Consider the following 18,525-nt stretch of genomic DNA (forward strand, 5'->3'; position numbering starts at 1 on the left):
CTGCCTTCTGTGCAACCACTCACACCATGGCTGCCACCGGAAGTCTGTGCTGTTAATCTATGAAATCCACAGAGATTTCTGATGGTCTATGTTACTAATTTAAAATAGCATAAGTTAGTTATCGTTTTTCCAACATTCAGATAGTAATCATTAATCTCATTTCTTTTAGAAAATGCCTGATGGGACACGAGAGCTTTGCTGTGATTGAGGCTTGCACCTTTGTGCCAACGCAGTGCCACACTTGACGAGGCAGAATACGAATGGCCCAGGGAAGCCAACAAATTGATATTCAGGTTCTGCATGACCTGCGGCAAAAGTTTCCTGAAGTACCCGAGTGTGTTGTCTCCAACTGTATACTGCAGGTAGGTGCAGTAAAATCTGAGCAAGCCGATTCCACAGTCCTTTAGTTATAACCATTGATCTCCAATACGAAAATCAGTGCATTGGTTTTTTTGCAGTTGTAACATCACTTGTTCATCCTAACAGTGGTGTCTTTTTAAAAAGTCCAGCGAATGTTTCATGATCACTCCTTTGTGCTGGCTATCTTTCCACCTGTTCCTAGAAGTAAGTTTTTGATCTAAACTAACACGCCATGGAATTGCTGTCGCTCGTCCATTAGCACACCAAACTGAGGTTTCTTTTGTCTAGGACCCCGTGTGGAACCCGGTTGAGAACCACTGGTCCAGGTGCACCTTATGTCTCCACTTTAAAGAGCAAGGAGTTCTCCTGGTGTCCGAGCTCCTCTCACGTCTGCTCTCGCATGTTATTCTGCAACATGTGCAAATGCAATGCTTCTAACATGAGGAAAATTTGATGTTGAATTGGCATTTGGCAGGCTGAAGGCGAGAAATTAATGGGTGAAATTTTGGTATAGTTTGAACAATGCAGTCTTTTTTATAATTTAAATATATATATTCTCAGTCAAGGAATTAAGTTATTTAAGAGAAGGAATACTAATGTTGGGTGCATTCATTTGTTTCCTAATTTTCTTTTTTTTTCTAGAACGGTAACAATTTGGATGCTTGCTGTAAGTTCTTGTCTCAAGAAAGCACCAAGTATCTTTATGGAGAAGGGGACCTGAATTTTTTGGATGAGTCCAGCATTTCTGGACTTCACAATCACATGTCTGAACTCAATCTCGATGTCCAGTCCCAGAATGTGTATCAGCGTTGGAAGGAAGGAAGTCAATTGAATGGAAGCCGAAAACTGCCTCATAGTGTCAGTGATGGGGCACTCCCGACTGCTCTAACTTACTATGAGCCTACACAGGAACTGCAGGTAACACCAACTCAGTTGGCTGCAGGTTTGAATATGTTTGGAACAATGGACATGAGTCGCAGCCCTTCTTCTCCCCAACAACTTGGACTTCTTCAGCCATTGGGCTCCAAGGGAATATCGAGTGCTGCACAGCAAATGCCCAGGTTCAACCCAATTACTGTCACTCTGGCACCCAATCTTCAGACTGTCCATAATACTCCTACATCTTTGCACATACGTGGTGTGCCTCCACCTGTACTTAATAGCCCTCAAGGTAACTCGATCTACATTCGACCTTATGTGACGTCACAAAGCAGTACAAGCCGCCAGCCTGGTTGGATATCTGGGCAGCATACCAGTGCTTCACAGTATGGTCACAATCAACAGCAGCAGGTCTTCCAGACTCCACAGTACTCGCATCAGCAGCAGATGGAACAAGTGGCAGGCTACTGTGCCCCTGTTACTTCACAGTGTGGTTCAGCATATACCTCATCCCAACAGTCTGTACACCCAGGCCAGCAAAGCCACCAGACCTCTCATGTGTTCATGCCTATCGGCTCCCCCACAACTGCTCAACTTCCTCCATATCAGTCATCTAATAGTGCACAGCCTTCGATTTACAGTCAATATAACATTCAGAATATCTCAACAGGGTCAAGGAAAAACCAAATTGAGATCAAACTTGAATCGCCACAGAGGAATAATTCAACGCTGCTGCGCCCCTCCAACTCTCGCACAGCCCCATTACCTTCCATCAGCAGTCAGCCTATCGGCAGGAGTCAACCCACGGTCTATATTTCCGCCAGCCCTCCATCATGCGAGGAAATAGGTGGACGTAACCAGCCGACAGTTTATATCTCGGCAAACTCAACAGCCAGTGATGAGCCAGGTCTGCGAAATCAGCCCACTGTGTACATATCGGCAAATCCAAGTTCGGCATCCTCCTCCCGGAGTTCCGCAGGACAGATTAGCATGGGTCCACAGCAGGGTGCTTTCATTCAGCCTGCCTACATCCGTCATCACCCACCCAAGAGTCGCAGTGCCGGCAATTGCAATGCTGCCACTTCTCCTCGAGTGGTGGTCACCCAACCCAATACCAAGTACACTTTTAAGATTACGGTTTCGCCAAACAAACCACCTGCTATTTCCCCTGGGGTTGCATCGCCGACATTTGAACCTTCCAATCTCTTAAGCCTCCCCGATCATTACGCGGAGCCTGAACCTGTCCAGCATTTGCAGCTGGCAACCGATCCTGCTTCAGCTCGCGACAATCGGATCAGTGAGATGCGAAGAATGAGTGCGGGGTCTGATGATGCTGCCTATACCGAAGGTACAAAGAACTTTGAAAGTTTGTCGCTCAAGGTTTAACACTTCTCCTGTTTCAGCCTGTGTGCATCGCAGATGGTAAAACATCAGGTAAAAACTGAAATGCAACAGGTTGAGTGCTGATGCATTTCCAGAGGTTGCAAGAGCAATGGATTTTTGCAAGGATTCGAATGAATGAAATATTGTTCTTATCCTGTAGCCTCATTGTAACATAACCTTTAAAAGAGCAATAAGTTTAGCTGATGGCCTTTTAGTTGAAATCAATGAATACTTCCCCACAAGTTTACATAGTTCTATTTTTACAATAGACTGCTGTTGTGCCACACAAACTATACAATAGGACAGCAAAGCTACTTGGAGTCCAACTAAAATGCATAGAGTATGAATAAAATTTACTTAAGATTATTAAAATTTACTCGAAATTATATTGCCAGAATGTTAGGTATTTGTGGTATCGCATTGCAGCTCTATTTGGTATTCTAGCACATCCACTTTAATACTGTTCCAACCCTAGATTATAGGACTACTGCTGTACCCCCTACTCTTAGTATTGCATCATGCCTACCGAACTGCTCACTATCACCTCGCCTTACAGCACGGCCATTGCACTCCCTCGACTCACAGTATTGCAGCATAGAACTGTACCTTTATTCTCACAATATTATATCTCTGCATTGCATATTAAATCACTGCAATAAATTGGAGTTCTGATTGAGTGGTATGTATGTGAAGATTCAATTTAAGTTGAAGGAATAGTTTTGATAACTAGGAGTGTGACATAGCTATAACAGGTGACTTGAGAAGCGTGCAAAAATAAGGCTTTAATAATGATGTAAAAATATTAGGAGAGGTGAAGGCAATAGTAACTGGGCCCTGCCCCATTTGAATCAATTGACATGCAAAGTTCATAAGTAGCAAGGGCTTACCATTATCACCTGAGGTGCAAAACAACATCTCACTTTTAAAAAAAATCATATTTCAACATCAGTTTGTCTTTAATCGCTTTTATTTTCATCTCAAAATAATGCTTTTAGTTTATTTCAGGTTAGCAAATTATCAGGTGTGCATTATGGTAAACCTTTTAATGGTTGAATAATTAAAAACTCCAACAAAAGTCTATCCAAATCAAAATGGGGTATTTTTTTTTATGTATTTGGATTTTTCTGCTGTAGAGGATTGTTTCGTCTGCTTCTCTCTGATCTGTATGTTGATTTGCTGATGTGTGTTGCAGCTTTATTAGTGCATCAGAAAGCCAGAATGGATCGATTGCATCGAGAACTTGAATTGGAGAAGAGAAAGCTAGACAAACTGAAAAGTGAAGTTAATGAGATGGAAAGTGATCTTACCCAAAGGCGCATGAAACGATCAAATTCAGCCTCCCAAATCCCATCGGTAGGATTCACAACTCAGTAATGCTGAACAAATTTACTTCCCTTTCTAAATCTGAGGCTTTTGCGTTAGCTTATGCATTTATTCCACGCAGCAGTTAAAGAACATATTTCGAAACATGAGAGAAAATGCTGGAAAATCTCTGTCTGGCAGCATCTGTAGGGAGAGGAAAGAGCTAACGTTTCGAGTCCAGATGACCCTTTGTCAAAGGTAATCTGGACTCAAACGTCAGCTCTTTTCTCTCCCTGCAGATGCTGCCAGACCTACTGAGATTTTCCAGCATTTTCTCTGGTTTCAGATTCCAGCATCTGCAGTAATTTGCTTTTATCCTATATTTTTCAATTTAACTGTAGTATTCAATGTTGAAAATTTATAGCCATTCTACAAAGAGTATCATCTGTATTCTGAACGCGAATTTGTCATTCCAGAAATTAAAATTAAAGGGCTTCCTTAATTAATCACTGGATTCTCATGTAAATGTGCACACTCAGCCATTGGTCTTCAGTTAAACAATGACAGTTCAAAGTCTGTTTTAGCACCAAAAAACTGGAACTATCCATAAGCCATAGGAGCAGAAGGCCATTTGTTGATCTAGATCATCGTTGATCTGATATCGTCCTCGACTCCACTTTCCAGCCTTATCACCATAACCCTTGATTCCCCTACTGATTAAAAATCTCTCTCAGCCTTCAACATACTTCTTTTTTAAAATATTTTTATTCTCCTCCTTTTCCACATTTTCTCCCAAATTTACACCCAACAATAAACAATAATCAGTAACAAATGCAATGTTAATCCCCATATCAATAACAACAATCCCATCCTCCCACCAAACCCTGAAACATTAGCCCGCATGTTAGCATAAACAAATAACAAAAGGAATCTGGAATCGCCCATAGTCACCATTAACACATGCAGTCCCCCCTCCCCCTAATGTTCGATGCAATCCAATTCTCGAAAGTGCATAATTCATTGTAGAACCCCCTCCATTCTTCCCCTCAGTTCAAATTTGACCTTCTCAAGAGTCAAGAATTCCAGCAGATTTCCCCCCCCCCCCCCCGCCACGCCACGCCAGGGCAGAGGGTGGAGAGGTTGATCTCCATCCCAACAGGATCCGCCTTCGGGTGATCAATGAGGCTACAACATCTGCCTCCGCGCCCATTTTCAACCCTGGCTAGTCCAACACCCCGAATATGGCCTTCCGAGTGCCCGGGTCCAGTTTCGCGTGCACCACTTTAGAGATCATCCTAAAAACCTCTTTCCAGTAATCCTTTGGACTGGACCAAAACATATGAACGTTATTTGCGCCGCGCGCGCGCACCGCACCCCCCCCCCCCCCCCCCCCCCAAGAGGTGTGCTCTGTATACCATCTTCAGCTGTATCAGCCCCAACCTCTCACACGAGGTGGATCTGTTCACCCTCCGGAGCACCTCACCCCAGAGCCCCTCCTCCATACCCTCTTCCAACTCTTCCTCCCACTTTGCCTTGATCCCTTCCAGCGATGCCTTCTCCTCTTCTAAAATAGCCCCGTACACTGCCGACATTACCCCCTTCTCCAGTCCCCTGTTGTCAGCACCTCCTCCAGCAATGTGGAAGCTGGCTCTACAGGGAAGCTCTGCATCTCCTTTCTGGCAAAGTCTCGAACCTGCATGTATCTAAATATTTCTCCCTGCTCCAGCCCATACTTCACCCCCAGCTCCTTCAATCCTGCAAACTGACCCCCAAGAAACAAATCTTTTAGTCTTGAACATACTTAATGACCCAGCACCTACAGCTTTCTGCGGTAAAGAATTCCACGCATTCACTCCACACATTCACTTCCCTCTGAGAAGAAATTCCTTCTCCAGTCTGTTTTGTGTGGTCGACCCCTTATTCTGAGATAATGCCCTCTGGTCCTAGGGAAACAACCTCTCAGCATCTGCCTGTCAAGCCCCCTGAGAATCCTACATATGTCTCAATAAGATCGCCTTTCATTCTTCTAACTCCAGTGAGTATAGGCCCAACCCACTTAACCTCTCCCCATAAGAAAATCCCTCCATACCCAGGGTGAAGCTAGTGAACCTCTGGACTGCCTCCAATGCCAGGACACCTTTCCTTCGATAAGGGGACCAAAACGGTTCACAGTATTCCAGGTGTGATCTAAGTGAGTTGACCCAAGTACAGTAAATGATCGAAGAAATTTAAAATTATAATTTGATAACAGATTTATTGCCTTTGAAATTGCTGAGTAATGAGTATACACCTTGGTCTTTCAGTTAGAGGAAATGCAGCAGCTTCGAAGCAGTAACCGACAACTGCAGATCGATATCGACTGCATAACCAAAGAGATTGACCTGTTTCAAAGTAAAGGTATTTTTGATTTCATTCTGGTGTACGATGCTTTTTTAAAAAATTATAATTCAGCAGCTTTACTAAATGTCCACTGAATTTTCTGATTTTATAAATGTATTATAACTTGTTTAGCTATTGGCTGAGGGCTGGTGTGCGGACTATTTCTAGAATAACATGCAAGACTCATCAATAACTTCAAAATAATAACATGTAGGGCAGCGCGGTGGCGCAGTGGTTAGCACTGTTGCATCAGGGCGCCGAGGTCCCAGGTTTGATCCCGGCTCAGGTCACTGTCCGTGTGGACTTTGCACATTCTCCCCGTGTTTGCATGGGCTCCGCCCCTACAACCCAAACATGTATAGATTAGGTGGATTGGCCATGCTAAATTGCCCCTTAATTGGGAAAAAATGAATTGGGTACTCGAAATTTATATTTAAAAAAACAACATGTGAAAACTATTGTAGCGTTAACAATGGTTTCATGTCACAGGCACCCTGAATACAGTTATGTTTTGAAGGGTCTGAGAGTAATAATGTAATGGGGTTCCTGCTCCCCTTTGGTGAAGGTACTGGCTCAACTATCCTCTTCCCCCGAAGGTGAAACCTCGGATAAAAATGCTGGACTGGTTTCGTTCTTGCCTTTCACCCCTTTAAGAACATTTGTTGAGGTTGTTGGTTTTCTTTCCTTGTGGGATAAAATGGGCACAAGGCACTGGAGATAAAGGGATGCCATTTCTTGAATTCGGGAGGATGCTTTTTAGGACTGGAGAAAGTTGCAAAGAGTGGAACAGACTAAATGAGTGACTTCTAAATCCAAGGTTGAGAACTTTCAATTTGTGTCTTTAGAAGAACTGGCTGAATGAACCTAGACAGGGATGATTGGAGAGCAGGACTTGGGTGGGACAGGGTACGAGCAGCAATTTTAGTTTAGCTGCAGTTACTGGAGCGTAATTGAAAGGAGGAAGACCAGGAAAGCTTTGAGAGTCACACCTTGAGGTGGCAATGGCATAAATGAGGGTATCAACAGAAGATTGGCAGAAGTGAGCAATATTGTGGGAGGGAAGGTAGGTGGTCTTTGTGATGAAGAGGGTATGGACTTTGAAACTTAGCTTGAGGCCCAAAACAACAATTGGGGAGAGTTATGAAGTCTGTTGTGAGGCAAGTTTTAAAAGAACTATTCATTCATGTGGGAGTGTTTCTGGCTAGGTTAAGATTTATTGCCATTCTTGTAATGCCCTTGAGAAAGTTGTGGTATTGAACCGCCACCATGAATCACTGCAGGCAATGTGGTGTAGGTACACACATAGTGCTGTTTGGGGGATTGGGTGTGTGGGGGGGGGGGGGGGGGGGGGGGGGGGTGTGGAATCCAGAATTTTGACGCTACAGTGACGGAACAACAAAATAGTGGTGTGAATAGTGTATGACTTGGAGTGGAATTTGCAGGTGCTGGAGTTCCCATCCATCTACTGCCACCTTCCTTCAAGGAGATAAACATAGCAGGTTTGGAAGATACTGTCAAATGAGCCTTGGTATGTTGCTGTAGTGTTTTGTTTTTAATATTTTTATTGAACTTTTAACATTTTATATAAATCGAAACAAAACAATAGGAAAACATATACCAATGCCGAAAAAGATCAACTCCTCTTAACAACCATAACAACCATCCCCATAAAGAATGTAAGAATGTAGGGGTGGGAAGAGAAGCCCTTGTTACCGGCAGTGATTGGATAGGTCATACTGGAGCCAAGTGAGCTGTGATCAAACACTGAAAACTGCAAAGGGTCAAAAAGAATAATGCACCATGGTCACAGAAGTTTCATTTACAAATTCGGTTAGGACAGTTTTGGTGCTGAGAGAGGGCAGAAATATGATTCGAAGATTTCAAGCAAAATGTTGTGGCCATGGGTCTGGGAAAGTACACCGTGGAGTGGGACAAAGAGTTTGGAGATGGGATGGTAGTTCATGTGGACAGGAGCTGATAGTGATTTTTTGGGAGAGGAGGGTTGCTGCAATAAGGAAGATGGGGATCTGAAAAAAGGAACCCATTTACAATATTAACTCATGTGCCAAGAATGAAAACTGGGTGATTGTTATAGTTGTAATGCTGACTTGCCTTTTTATAAATGTGCTCTCTCCCTTGGACCAGAACTGGATGCAATACTCCAGTAGAGCTCGAACCAGTGTTTCATATAGGTTTAACAATACTTCCTTAGTTTATACCCTGATTGATAAAAGCTTAGGAGACCATACACTTTCTTTGAAAACTCTCCCAACTTTCCTGCCACCTTCAATGATTTATGCGCACACACCAAGGGCCCTTACTCCTGCACCCCCTTCAGAATTGTTTCCTTTATTTTGAATTGTCTCCCTGCATTCTTCCAACCAAAACGGATCACTTCATTTTTCTGTATTCAATTTCATCTGTCACTTATCTGCCAATTCAACCAACCTATCTGTCCTTTGAAGTTCTACATTATCCCTCTAATGGTTCACAATACTTCCAAGTTTCTTATCTTCTGCAAATTTTGAAATTGTGCCTTATTCACAAAGGTCTAGGTCATTCATATATATCAGGAAGAACTGGATCCTAATAAAACCTACGATAATTGTGGGCAGCATTGTAGCATAGTGGTTAGCACAATGGCTTCACAGCGCCAGGGTCGCAGGTTCGATTCCCGGCTTGGGTCACTTGTCGGTGCGGAGTCTGCACGCTCTCCCCCGTCTGCGTGGGTTTTTTTTCCGGGTGCTCCGGTTTCCTCCCACAAGTTCCAAAAGATGTGTAGGGGTAGGTGGATTGACTATGCTAAATTGCCCTTAGTGTCCAAATAGAAAGGTATGGTGGGGTTACGGGATAGGGTGGAAGTGTGGGGATAGGGAGGAGGTGTGGGATTAGGTAGGGTGCTCTTTCCAAGGGCCGGTGCAGACTCGATGGGCCAAATGGCGTCCTTCTGCACTGTAAATTCTGTGGCATGCTCTGTGACAAACTTCCTTCACTCTGTTTCCTGTCCTGTCATTCAGCCACTTTGTATCTATATTGCGACTGTCCCTTTTATTCCATTAACTCTATCTTTGCTCGCAAATCTGTTATGCAGCCTCTTATCAAATGCCTTTTTGAAGTCCATGTGCCTTGCATCAACAGCATTACCCTTATCAACCCCTCTGTTGCCCATCAAAAAACATAATTTGCCCGTACCACCCCCATGCTGGTTTCCCTTAATTAACCCGCATTCCCAAGTAACTATTAATTTTGTCCTGTGTTTTTGTTTCTTAAAGCTTTCCCACCATCAAAGTTAGAACAACTCGCCTAGAGTTGCTGGACTTAATCTTTGTACCCCCTTTAGAACAAGGGTGTAATATTGCAATTCTCCACTTCTCTGGCACCACCTCTGAGTCTAAGGAAGATTAGAGAGTTATGACTAGTGTCGCTCAGTTTCTCCTCTCAGTATTCTTGGATCCATCTCGAACAGTCCTGATGCCTTGTCAACTTTTAAGTAAGGACAGCCTATCCAGTACCATCTCTTTATCAATTTTAAACCCTTCAAGTGTCTGAACTGTCTTCTCTTTAACCATGACCCTGAACAGCAAACTTAGGGGCTAGTTTAGCACACTGGGGTAAATCGCTCGCTTTTAAAGCAGACCAAGGCAGGCCAGCAGCACGGTTCAATTCCCGTACCAGCCTCCCCGAACAGGCGCCGGAATGTGGCGACTAGGGGCTTTTCACAGTAACTTCATTGAAGCTTACTCGTGACAATAAGCGATTTTCATTTCATTTCCTTGGTAAAGACAGATGCAAAGTATTATTTTAGTAGCTCAGACATGCCTCCTGTTTCAATGCTTAAATCCCCAGTTTGGTCCCTAATCAGCTCTCCTCTTTTACTGTTTATATGCCTATAAAAGACGTTTGGGTTTCCTCTTATGTTAGCTGCTAGTCGCTTCTCACACTCTTTCTCTTTGCTTCTCTTATTCGCTTTTTCATTTGCCCTCTGAACCTTGTATATGCGACCTGGTTCTCAATTGTATTGTCCACCTGCCATCTTAATTAAGCACACTTTTTTGCTCTTTCATCTTAATCTCTATCTCTTTGGTCATCAAGGGAGCTCTGGATTTGTTTTCCCAACCTTTCTCCTTTTGTGGAAATATACCTTGACTACTCTGTCGTCTTTAAAGGCAATTCAGTTTTGTCAGCAAAATTTTGACTCCAATTTATCTAGGTCATATTCAATCTTCTCCCAATTAAGTTGGCTTTCCTCGGGGCAGTACGGTGGCACAGTGGTTAGCATTGCTGCCTACGGCACTGAGGACCGGGTTCGAATCCCGGCCCTTTGTCACTGTCCATGTGGAGTTTGCACATTCTCCCCGTGTCTGCGTGGGTTTCGCCCCCACAACCCAAAGATGTGCAGGTTAGGTGAATTGGCTACACTAAATTGCCCCTTAATTGGAAAAAATAATCTAAATTTTTTTTTTTAAAAGTTGGCTTTCCTCCAGTTAATTGTTCTTATTGTGAATTGCTCTTTGTCGTTTTCCATCATGTGCAAGGAAGGGTGGCACAACTTTGCACTGCTGCCTCACAGTGCGAGGGACCTGGGTTCAATTCTGACCTTGGGTGACTGCGCCGTGTTTGCAATTTCTCCCCGTCGAGTGGGTTTCCTGCAGGTTTCCTCCCACAGCCCAAAGATGTGCAGGCTAGGTGGATTGGCCATGCTAAATTGCCCCTTAGTGTCCATGGATTTGTAGGTTAGGTGGGGTTACAGGATTCTTGGGATAGGGTGGGAGAGTGGGCCTAGGTAGGGTGCTCTTCAGAGCATGGTGCAAACTCGATGGGCTGAATGGCCTCCATCTGCACTATTCCATGATTCTGATAAGTGTAAATGTAAAATTAATGTTACAGAATATAGCTTATTGAACTGTTAAATCTATTTTCTGAATGTTCCAATTTGAAGATACATTGGTAAATTGCTATGATCTCTCTTTGCAGGACCACACTTTAACCCCAGTGCTATCCACAATTTTTATGACAATATGGGATTTCGAGGTCCTGTGCCACCTAAACCAAAAGGTAGGGTATAGATCTTATGACAGCCACCAAGAACTTCATTTGGAGCTTGTAGAATGAAAGGACTTTGTCGCCTATCTTAATTCACCTTTATTGACCATGCTTTTGGTCACTCTTAACGATTGTCATGTGTGGGTTTTTAAAATATTATTTCTTTACTGAAAGGGCATTAAGACATTTATGTGTCAAATTTTAAAGCAAAGTGCATTCAGACAAGTTCAAAGAGAAAGATGTTACCCACCATTGACAATAGTAAAACCTTGCGAGAAGCTCAGTCAGGAAGCAGTGCTTAGTAGTTGGGTGAGTGGAGGCGGGAGGGGTGGACAAGATGAAATAGATTTTGAATTCTCAACTTTTGAATTCTCAACTTTTTTCTTTTGAATTAATCTGTTAAATTTTGCAGGTTTGAGAAACTTGGGGAACCATTTTTTTCAACACCATTTAACATTTTTGTTTACCAACAGAGCAGAAAACTGCAGTTAAACTACCAAAACCAATAATAGATCCGGAGGAGGATGAAGGGGCTCATTGGAACTGTAGCACCTGTACCTTCCTGAACCATCCAGCTCTGATTCGCTGTGAACAGTGTGAGATGCCCAAGCATTTCTGAGCCATTACGCTCCCAGTGAAAGAATGGATGCCCCAACAGATGCTGGGATAAAGGAATTGTTTACAAAGACTGTAATAACTCAGCAAATACAATGCTGGAAAGAATTTTAGCCTGGACCAGATGGTCTTTTTAATGGAGATTATTATTTCAGCATAGTGGTTTTCGGGAATGAACGCACAGCTTCAAGAATCCGCAGTCGGGTATTGGGGCCTGAGCTGATGCCAGGTTTGCCCATACCAGATGCATCATTCACCAAGCCAGACAGAAGGTTTTCACAAAGCCACATCAATATGAACCGCTGTAGGCCTTGTTGTCACTCTTTTCCCCACTTCCCTCCCAAGATGCATTTTTAAGGAGAAAAGATATATAAATTCTCAGGAGGCGGCAGATGGGAATGAAAAATAAGTTCTACAAAACAAAAAAAGCAATCAAATGAACTGTGAGCAAGAGAGGGCTGAGTGTCCTTGGAAAGCACCTGTGAATGGGGTGCATCACTGATAAAGCTCACTGCTCTGATCACCTTTCCGCTCTTCAACTTGTATAAGATTCAGTGTCACGATGAGAGAAAAATAATCACATCACGCACGCAAAGTGCTCCAATGGTTCCTCCCATGTATACAATCTACTCTTCAAGCTTCCTTGTACTATCCCCTGCAATCGGAAGGTTGACTGCTACTTGTGCTCAGTTAGCTCGGTTCAGTCAGGGTGCCGTACGTGCAAGAGATGGTATACATAACGATTGCTGCTCCTAATTCCTATCTGTTGACTGTTGTTGGAAAGTGGGAATGCGCATTCATCTGGTAAGAGCAGGTTTGGGTTTGGCTGTGATGCCTCTTGTGACTGGCCAAATGGCATTCACCATCTAAATTCACATGAAGAATGGGTAATCAGGTGGACTGGCACTGGTGAAACCATGTGTGCTGTTACCATACATTAGAGGAAGAGGAGAGAAACTTGGGGAGGAACATTTGTTTTCCTTTCCTCAGTTCCTGAGTTTCCTGTATTGCCTGTATGTATCATGCTTTAGACTTTGGTAGCTAACTTCATTGAACTGTTTTTAGTTAAATCATTGTCTCAATTGACTTGATACCTATGAGAAGTGAAGCCTTAAATTAACTTAAAAAAACAAAGCTATGTATAAAGCAGCTTTCAGTGGCCTTTATGTACAGCATTTCTATAAATTATGCTCTTGATTAGACCTGCAAATGAATTTTACAAGACAGCAGTGTGACGGACATGTGTGAAATATACAACTTTATCCATTTGAGACAGATTTTATTTTTTAAAATGATATGCAGTGTTTGATAACAGCTTTTCTGGCAATGTATATACAGTGCCTGAATGCAGCTTTCAAAGTGTCAAAGAAGAATTTGAGAACAATAGCTGAGGTTTTTAACAGACTAGAAACACTTGGTTGCCATATCTCACATTCGGTACAGTCAAAGCATAATTTGAAGTGCATAAGTTTAAATTGCCTGTTAATGTTTTAAGCACAAAATTCCTACTTTCCTGTTGTTTATGTTGCTTAATTGACCATGTTGGATAATTCAAAATTTTTAGTGCAAAGCAGGGTTTTGAATTATGATTAGAGTGTATATAAAAAGTTATATTGTCTCACAGCGGTCCTGAACTTCATCTGCAGGTCTAAATGAAAATTGACTGGTTTTACGTTTTATTAATAAAACATAATGGGATATTTAAGTTGATTTTTCCATTTTAATTGGGTACATTGTCTTTATGACAAACCTATTTATCAAAAAAAAAATTTGAAATGTACTTGAATACCTCATAGGCTTGTGTCTGTATGCATGGGAGGGATTCCCTGTTTTGAGATGATTATCTAGTATCTGACGTGTTATTTGCTGGAGGGAGACTCCCCATGTCTTGGTTCTCCAGCTACTTAAGTTATGAAAATGGTGAAGAGATTGTCAAGTTTCTGCTCTAGTGTTTGAGGCAGACTAGATGGTGGATGATCATCTGTGCCTCCGTATGCTCGTGCCTAAAATACAGTACACAGTTAAGAGAGAGACTCAACTCAATTCTCCAGCACTATTAGTGTGCATGGCAGCGTGCCCCTGTATCTCTGTTCTAGCATCTCCGGTACTTGAGATGGCAAGGTGATCCCCCTACATCTCAATGTGCTAGCATCTCGGGTATTAGAGTTTAATCCCGCACAGTTTACAGGAATAACATGCTTCTCTTTCATAAGAAAATAAACTCCAAGGTGGTCAGTCAGATTCATGCACTTTACTTTTTTTTTTAAAAAGCCAGGCCACTATCCAGATAATTCAAACAATATAGAAGACCCTCAAAAGCCTGAGCACTTTGGATATAGGAGCTAAGCAGATTACTTTTTAAAAACACCAACACCAGTGACTAAATAATTTGGCCATCAATTTCTTAAGTGCTGTGGAAGCATGTCGCCATTCAGCACACTCTGGTATCTGGGACCATAAAACACTTACAGATTTTGAATGTGATTATTACATTTTTGATGTGTCCAAACTATTTAAAATCTGGATTAATTAAACGTGGAGAAGAAGTTTCCACTTGTGAAGGAATCCAAAATTAGGACTCATAAATATAAGGTTGTCATGAATAAATTTAATAAAAAATTTAGGATAGGGTGGTTATATTGGCGCGCACACTATCCAATTGAGTAGTTAAAGTGAAAAGCATAGATGCATTTAAGGAGAAGCTGTGTAAGTACATAAGGGCGAAGGATATGGTAATTTGGGGTAGATATAGTAGATTGGGAAGAGGCTTGTGTGGAGCCTTAACAACCACACAGACTGGCTGGGCCAAATGATATGTTTCTGGGCTTTACATTTGTTGTCCTCAAGATGACAGTTGTCCCCAATGTTCTAATTTCTGAAGATAAAGATAGTACTCTTAACATTCCAAAGAAACTAATCAATCAAGGTCTCGTGGAATTGGAAATATTTTGTTAATATGAATTGAGGATTGGTTAGTGAACTGAGAACAGTATGAAGAAACAGGACATTTCAGTTTGCTGGGCCTTAGCTATTTCCAATTTATGTTCATGGCTTTAATGAGGAGAGTGAATGTAATCTATTCAGGTTTGATGTCAGTACAAAGTTAGGTGGGAAAGTAAGTGATGAAGAAGATGTTAAGAGGTTGATGGGGATGAGACAAGTTAAATGAATGGGCAAGAATATGATCGATGGGAACATTATGTGGTAGAGTCTGGCTTAGTAAATTGGCACAGTAAGTGAAAATGAAAATCGCTTATTGTCACAAGTAGGCTTCAAATGAAGTTTCTGTGAAAAGCCCCTCGTCGCCACATTCCGGTGCCTGTTCGGGGAGGCTGGTAAGTAGCATAGACAGGAGCATAATATTGCTTAGAGGCATTGATTGAGTTGGCAAAACTGCGGAAGATGGAATTCAATGCGGGTAAGTGAGATCATGCATTTTATCCAAAACAAAATCCGCATTCTTTCAAACAGTGAAAAACTGGAAATAATGGAGATGCAAAGCAATTTAAGGGTCTATATACACAGGTTGCTAAAAAATAGTGGTTAGGTAAACACACTAATCAAAAATGCAATTGAACCTTCGCCTTTATATTTACGAGGCTGGAATATATGAAGGGGAATGCATTTGATACAGCTATACAAAGCTCATGTTAGAAGATCGGATTAATCTCGAGAACACAGCAAAGTTCTGGGCAGCGCATATTGGAAATATATTAGCCTTAGAAGGAATATCTCACAGATTTACCAGAGTGTGGCCAAAGCTCCAAGGTTTAAATTGTGAGAAGAGGTTACGCAAACTAGGATTGCATTCCTTGGAATATAGAAGGATGTGGAGTGATTTGATGTAAGTTTTTAGGATTTTGGAAAGAATTGGTATGGAGTAACGTTTTCCACTATTTGGGAGCTCCAGGCATGGGGAAATAACCTTAACACAAGAACAAGGCCACCCAGGAGAGAATATTTTTTTTAGAAAGAGTAGTAGAGGTAGATGCTATATGAATTAATTTTAAACCTGAGACAAATAGATATTTGCTTGACAGGGGTGTTAAAAGATACAGATCCATGGCATTTGGATGGAGTTAGAATAAAGATCAGCTATGAAATCGGCAGAGAGTGATGGAACAGGCCCGAGGGGCTGAATAGCCTACTTGTGTTCCTACCTCCAAAAAGAGATCCTTCTGTCTCCATGGTATCCGTAGTATTGTACATGGGAAAGGGATACATCAAAGTGAACTGACACATGAAAATCTCTTCCACATATGCTATGCAATAATTACTAGAGCATTGCTTAGAAGGGAAATGTAATTGATGTGTATGGTATAGTGTAGCAAGCACTAAGAGCGTTGAGATTTATGGGAATCTCTGCCACATGTACATGCACAATAAGTCAACTGCTAGGGTATTAATATAAAAATCAGATGTTACCATGGAATGCTTGTTGGTTAGAAAAGAAAGTGAAGTGATTGTTTGCAGAAATTGTTTTCTTTAGCCAATCACTTATTTAGGTTATATATGTCCAGTGGGGGAAAAAAATCCCCAATCCATTTCTTGGATGCTTTAAGAAGTTTTATATTAAAATTGCGTAATTCATGAACATCTAAAACTTTGAGGTAATTTTTATTTGAGCAAATTTTATGTTCATTCAAGACCAAGTCTGCAAGAGGTCAGACGGTGTTTGCATGGCTCAACTCTGTGATCCTGGAAACGGCTCGTGTTGACAGGATTTCCCCAAGTGGTAGTACTCTCATCTGAAAATTGTGGGAATCAGATTTACTTGACACTTGAGCGCATAATCCAGGCAGATAGTGTAGTACTGAGGAAGTGCTACATTGCCAGAAATGCTGTATTTCAGATGACAAGTTAAACTCAAGGGCCTCAAGTTGACATAAAACATCCCTGGCATGTTCTTCAAAGAAGATGAGGGAAGCTCTCCCTCAACCAACGCCACCACAGAAAGCACAGTCTGGACATTTCTCTCATTGCTATTTGTGGAACTTGGCACGCAAATTGACTGCTACCTTTTATGACAACAGTACTTGAATTTTGAAGTTGCTTTAAAGGACGATGTGTCAGCAAGAGGAAAAAAAATGGTTTACAGTCTTGGTTGATATTGTCTCGTGTGATGTTAGGCTAAGTCTCTGTGTAACCGATTGCAAATACTGTATATGAATGAAGTCCGTGTTTGGGGGGGATGGATTGAGACATTGGTTTTGCCCCGTCCTCGCTTATCTTGAAGGCACTTCCGACAACAGTAATTATATTTTAAAATGTAATTCAGTAGCTAGAAAGCACTTTGGGACCTTTGGAAGTCATGAAAGGTGCAATATGAATGTGAGTTATTTTATTAACTAGCAGCAGTGCCCCATGGTAAGTTCCTGTTGCTTAAATGTCAAGATTTGCTTTGAAATTGCTTCAGAATTGTTGTAGTCATTATATAGCTTGAATTGGTACAAGATGAAAGTGATATTTTGTCAACTGGAGAATTAAATGCCGCACAATGTTGGGGATAGTGTGGATAATTTAACACCAATTACTGCTGAGAGCTCTGTTATATTTTACTCCATTCTTCCCCCAGGTGGCAGTGCAGGCTTGTGGGCTGCTTCTTGATTTGCTCCAGTTCATAGAACATAGATCCTTTTCAGTGGCTTCATTAAATGAGATCGTCTCAGTTGGAGCCTCTTTTGATTAAAATGACCCTCTGCCTCCATGTTCTAGATAATTCATTCTTAGGATGTAGATATTATTGAAAGTGCATTTATTGCCTATTCCTAGTTGTTGTTTTGGAGCTTGAGCTCATATTTCCCCCTTACAGTCTGCTGCCGTTCTGTTAAAAAGAGTTTCTGGAACCTTTCCTGGAAAGGGGCAGCAAAAATTCGCCTATGGGAGCCTACAGCAGATGAGCATAACACGAGCAAAAGGAGTAGGAGTAAATCCCACATCTTGTCCTTGTCCTGCCTGCTCTCCAGTGCTCCTCCCCAGAATTTCTCATCCCTGCCCCACTCCCTTGCTGCTCCTTTCATGTCAGCCTAGGTTAGGGCTCAGGTTGCTGGGATTCTAAACAAAAGGGTCAGCTCTGCAATCTGATGGTCACAGAGTATGAAACTTGGTGCAATGATTGACGCATGGCTGCAACAGACAATCTGCTCAGGTCAGTGAGCAGAAAACAACAGGCGGCTCACAGCAGTCTTGTAAGGGTTGTATCTCCCTCTGCACTGAGCACTGAACTGTGGAATGAGCAACCTGAACAGTCTAAATAATTTACAACAATTTACAGTGTCAGCAGTCTTACCAAAGTGAATAACTCTCTCAATCTACACAGCAGGAGCCCCTGTAAAACAGGCAAGAAATATCCTGCCTCCTAACTTCAGGTAATACAAACAAGGACCTGGCAAGCGTATAATCCAACCAGTTCTACCTGTCTGTTAAATGCTTGTTTTAATTCAGGGTCTGGTACTTGTGCAACATTGAAACCGTGGGATACTGACATTACTATTTGAACTTGATCCTTTGTTTCTGCAACCCAATTCTCTCCCCAACCACATTAAAGATGAAACTGCCCAGTTT

At 42.0% G+C, this 18,525-nt stretch overlaps 1 protein-coding gene across 2 annotated transcripts in view; it reads left to right on the top strand.

Annotated features, from left to right (window-relative positions):
• tab2 (TGF-beta activated kinase 1 (MAP3K7) binding protein 2) overlaps positions 1 to 17,491 on the top strand; it is a 65,528-nt gene extending 48,037 nt beyond the window's left edge. Inside the window, exons 4-9 of one of the 2 annotated variants that reach the window (XM_038805289.1) lie at positions 170 to 362; positions 1,003 to 2,587; positions 3,815 to 3,975; positions 6,228 to 6,321; positions 11,278 to 11,358; positions 11,820 to 17,491. In XM_038805289.1, coding sequence (XP_038661217.1) covers positions 261 to 362; positions 1,003 to 2,587; positions 3,815 to 3,975; positions 6,228 to 6,321; positions 11,278 to 11,358; positions 11,820 to 11,965 — 2,169 coding nt within the window. In that variant the 5' untranslated portion in view covers positions 170 to 260 and the 3' untranslated portion in view covers positions 11,966 to 17,491. The remainder of the gene's footprint in view (positions 1 to 169; positions 363 to 1,002; positions 2,588 to 3,814; positions 3,976 to 6,227; positions 6,322 to 11,277; positions 11,359 to 11,819) is intronic. The other variant, XM_038805299.1, reaches the window with a different exon arrangement.
• The last annotated feature ends 1,034 nt before the right edge of the window (positions 17,492 to 18,525 follow it).

The sequence above is a fragment of the Scyliorhinus canicula genome, chromosome 1 (assembly GCF_902713615.1).
Source record: "Scyliorhinus canicula chromosome 1, sScyCan1.1, whole genome shotgun sequence".
Lineage (NCBI taxonomy): Eukaryota > Metazoa > Chordata > Chondrichthyes > Carcharhiniformes > Scyliorhinidae > Scyliorhinus > Scyliorhinus canicula.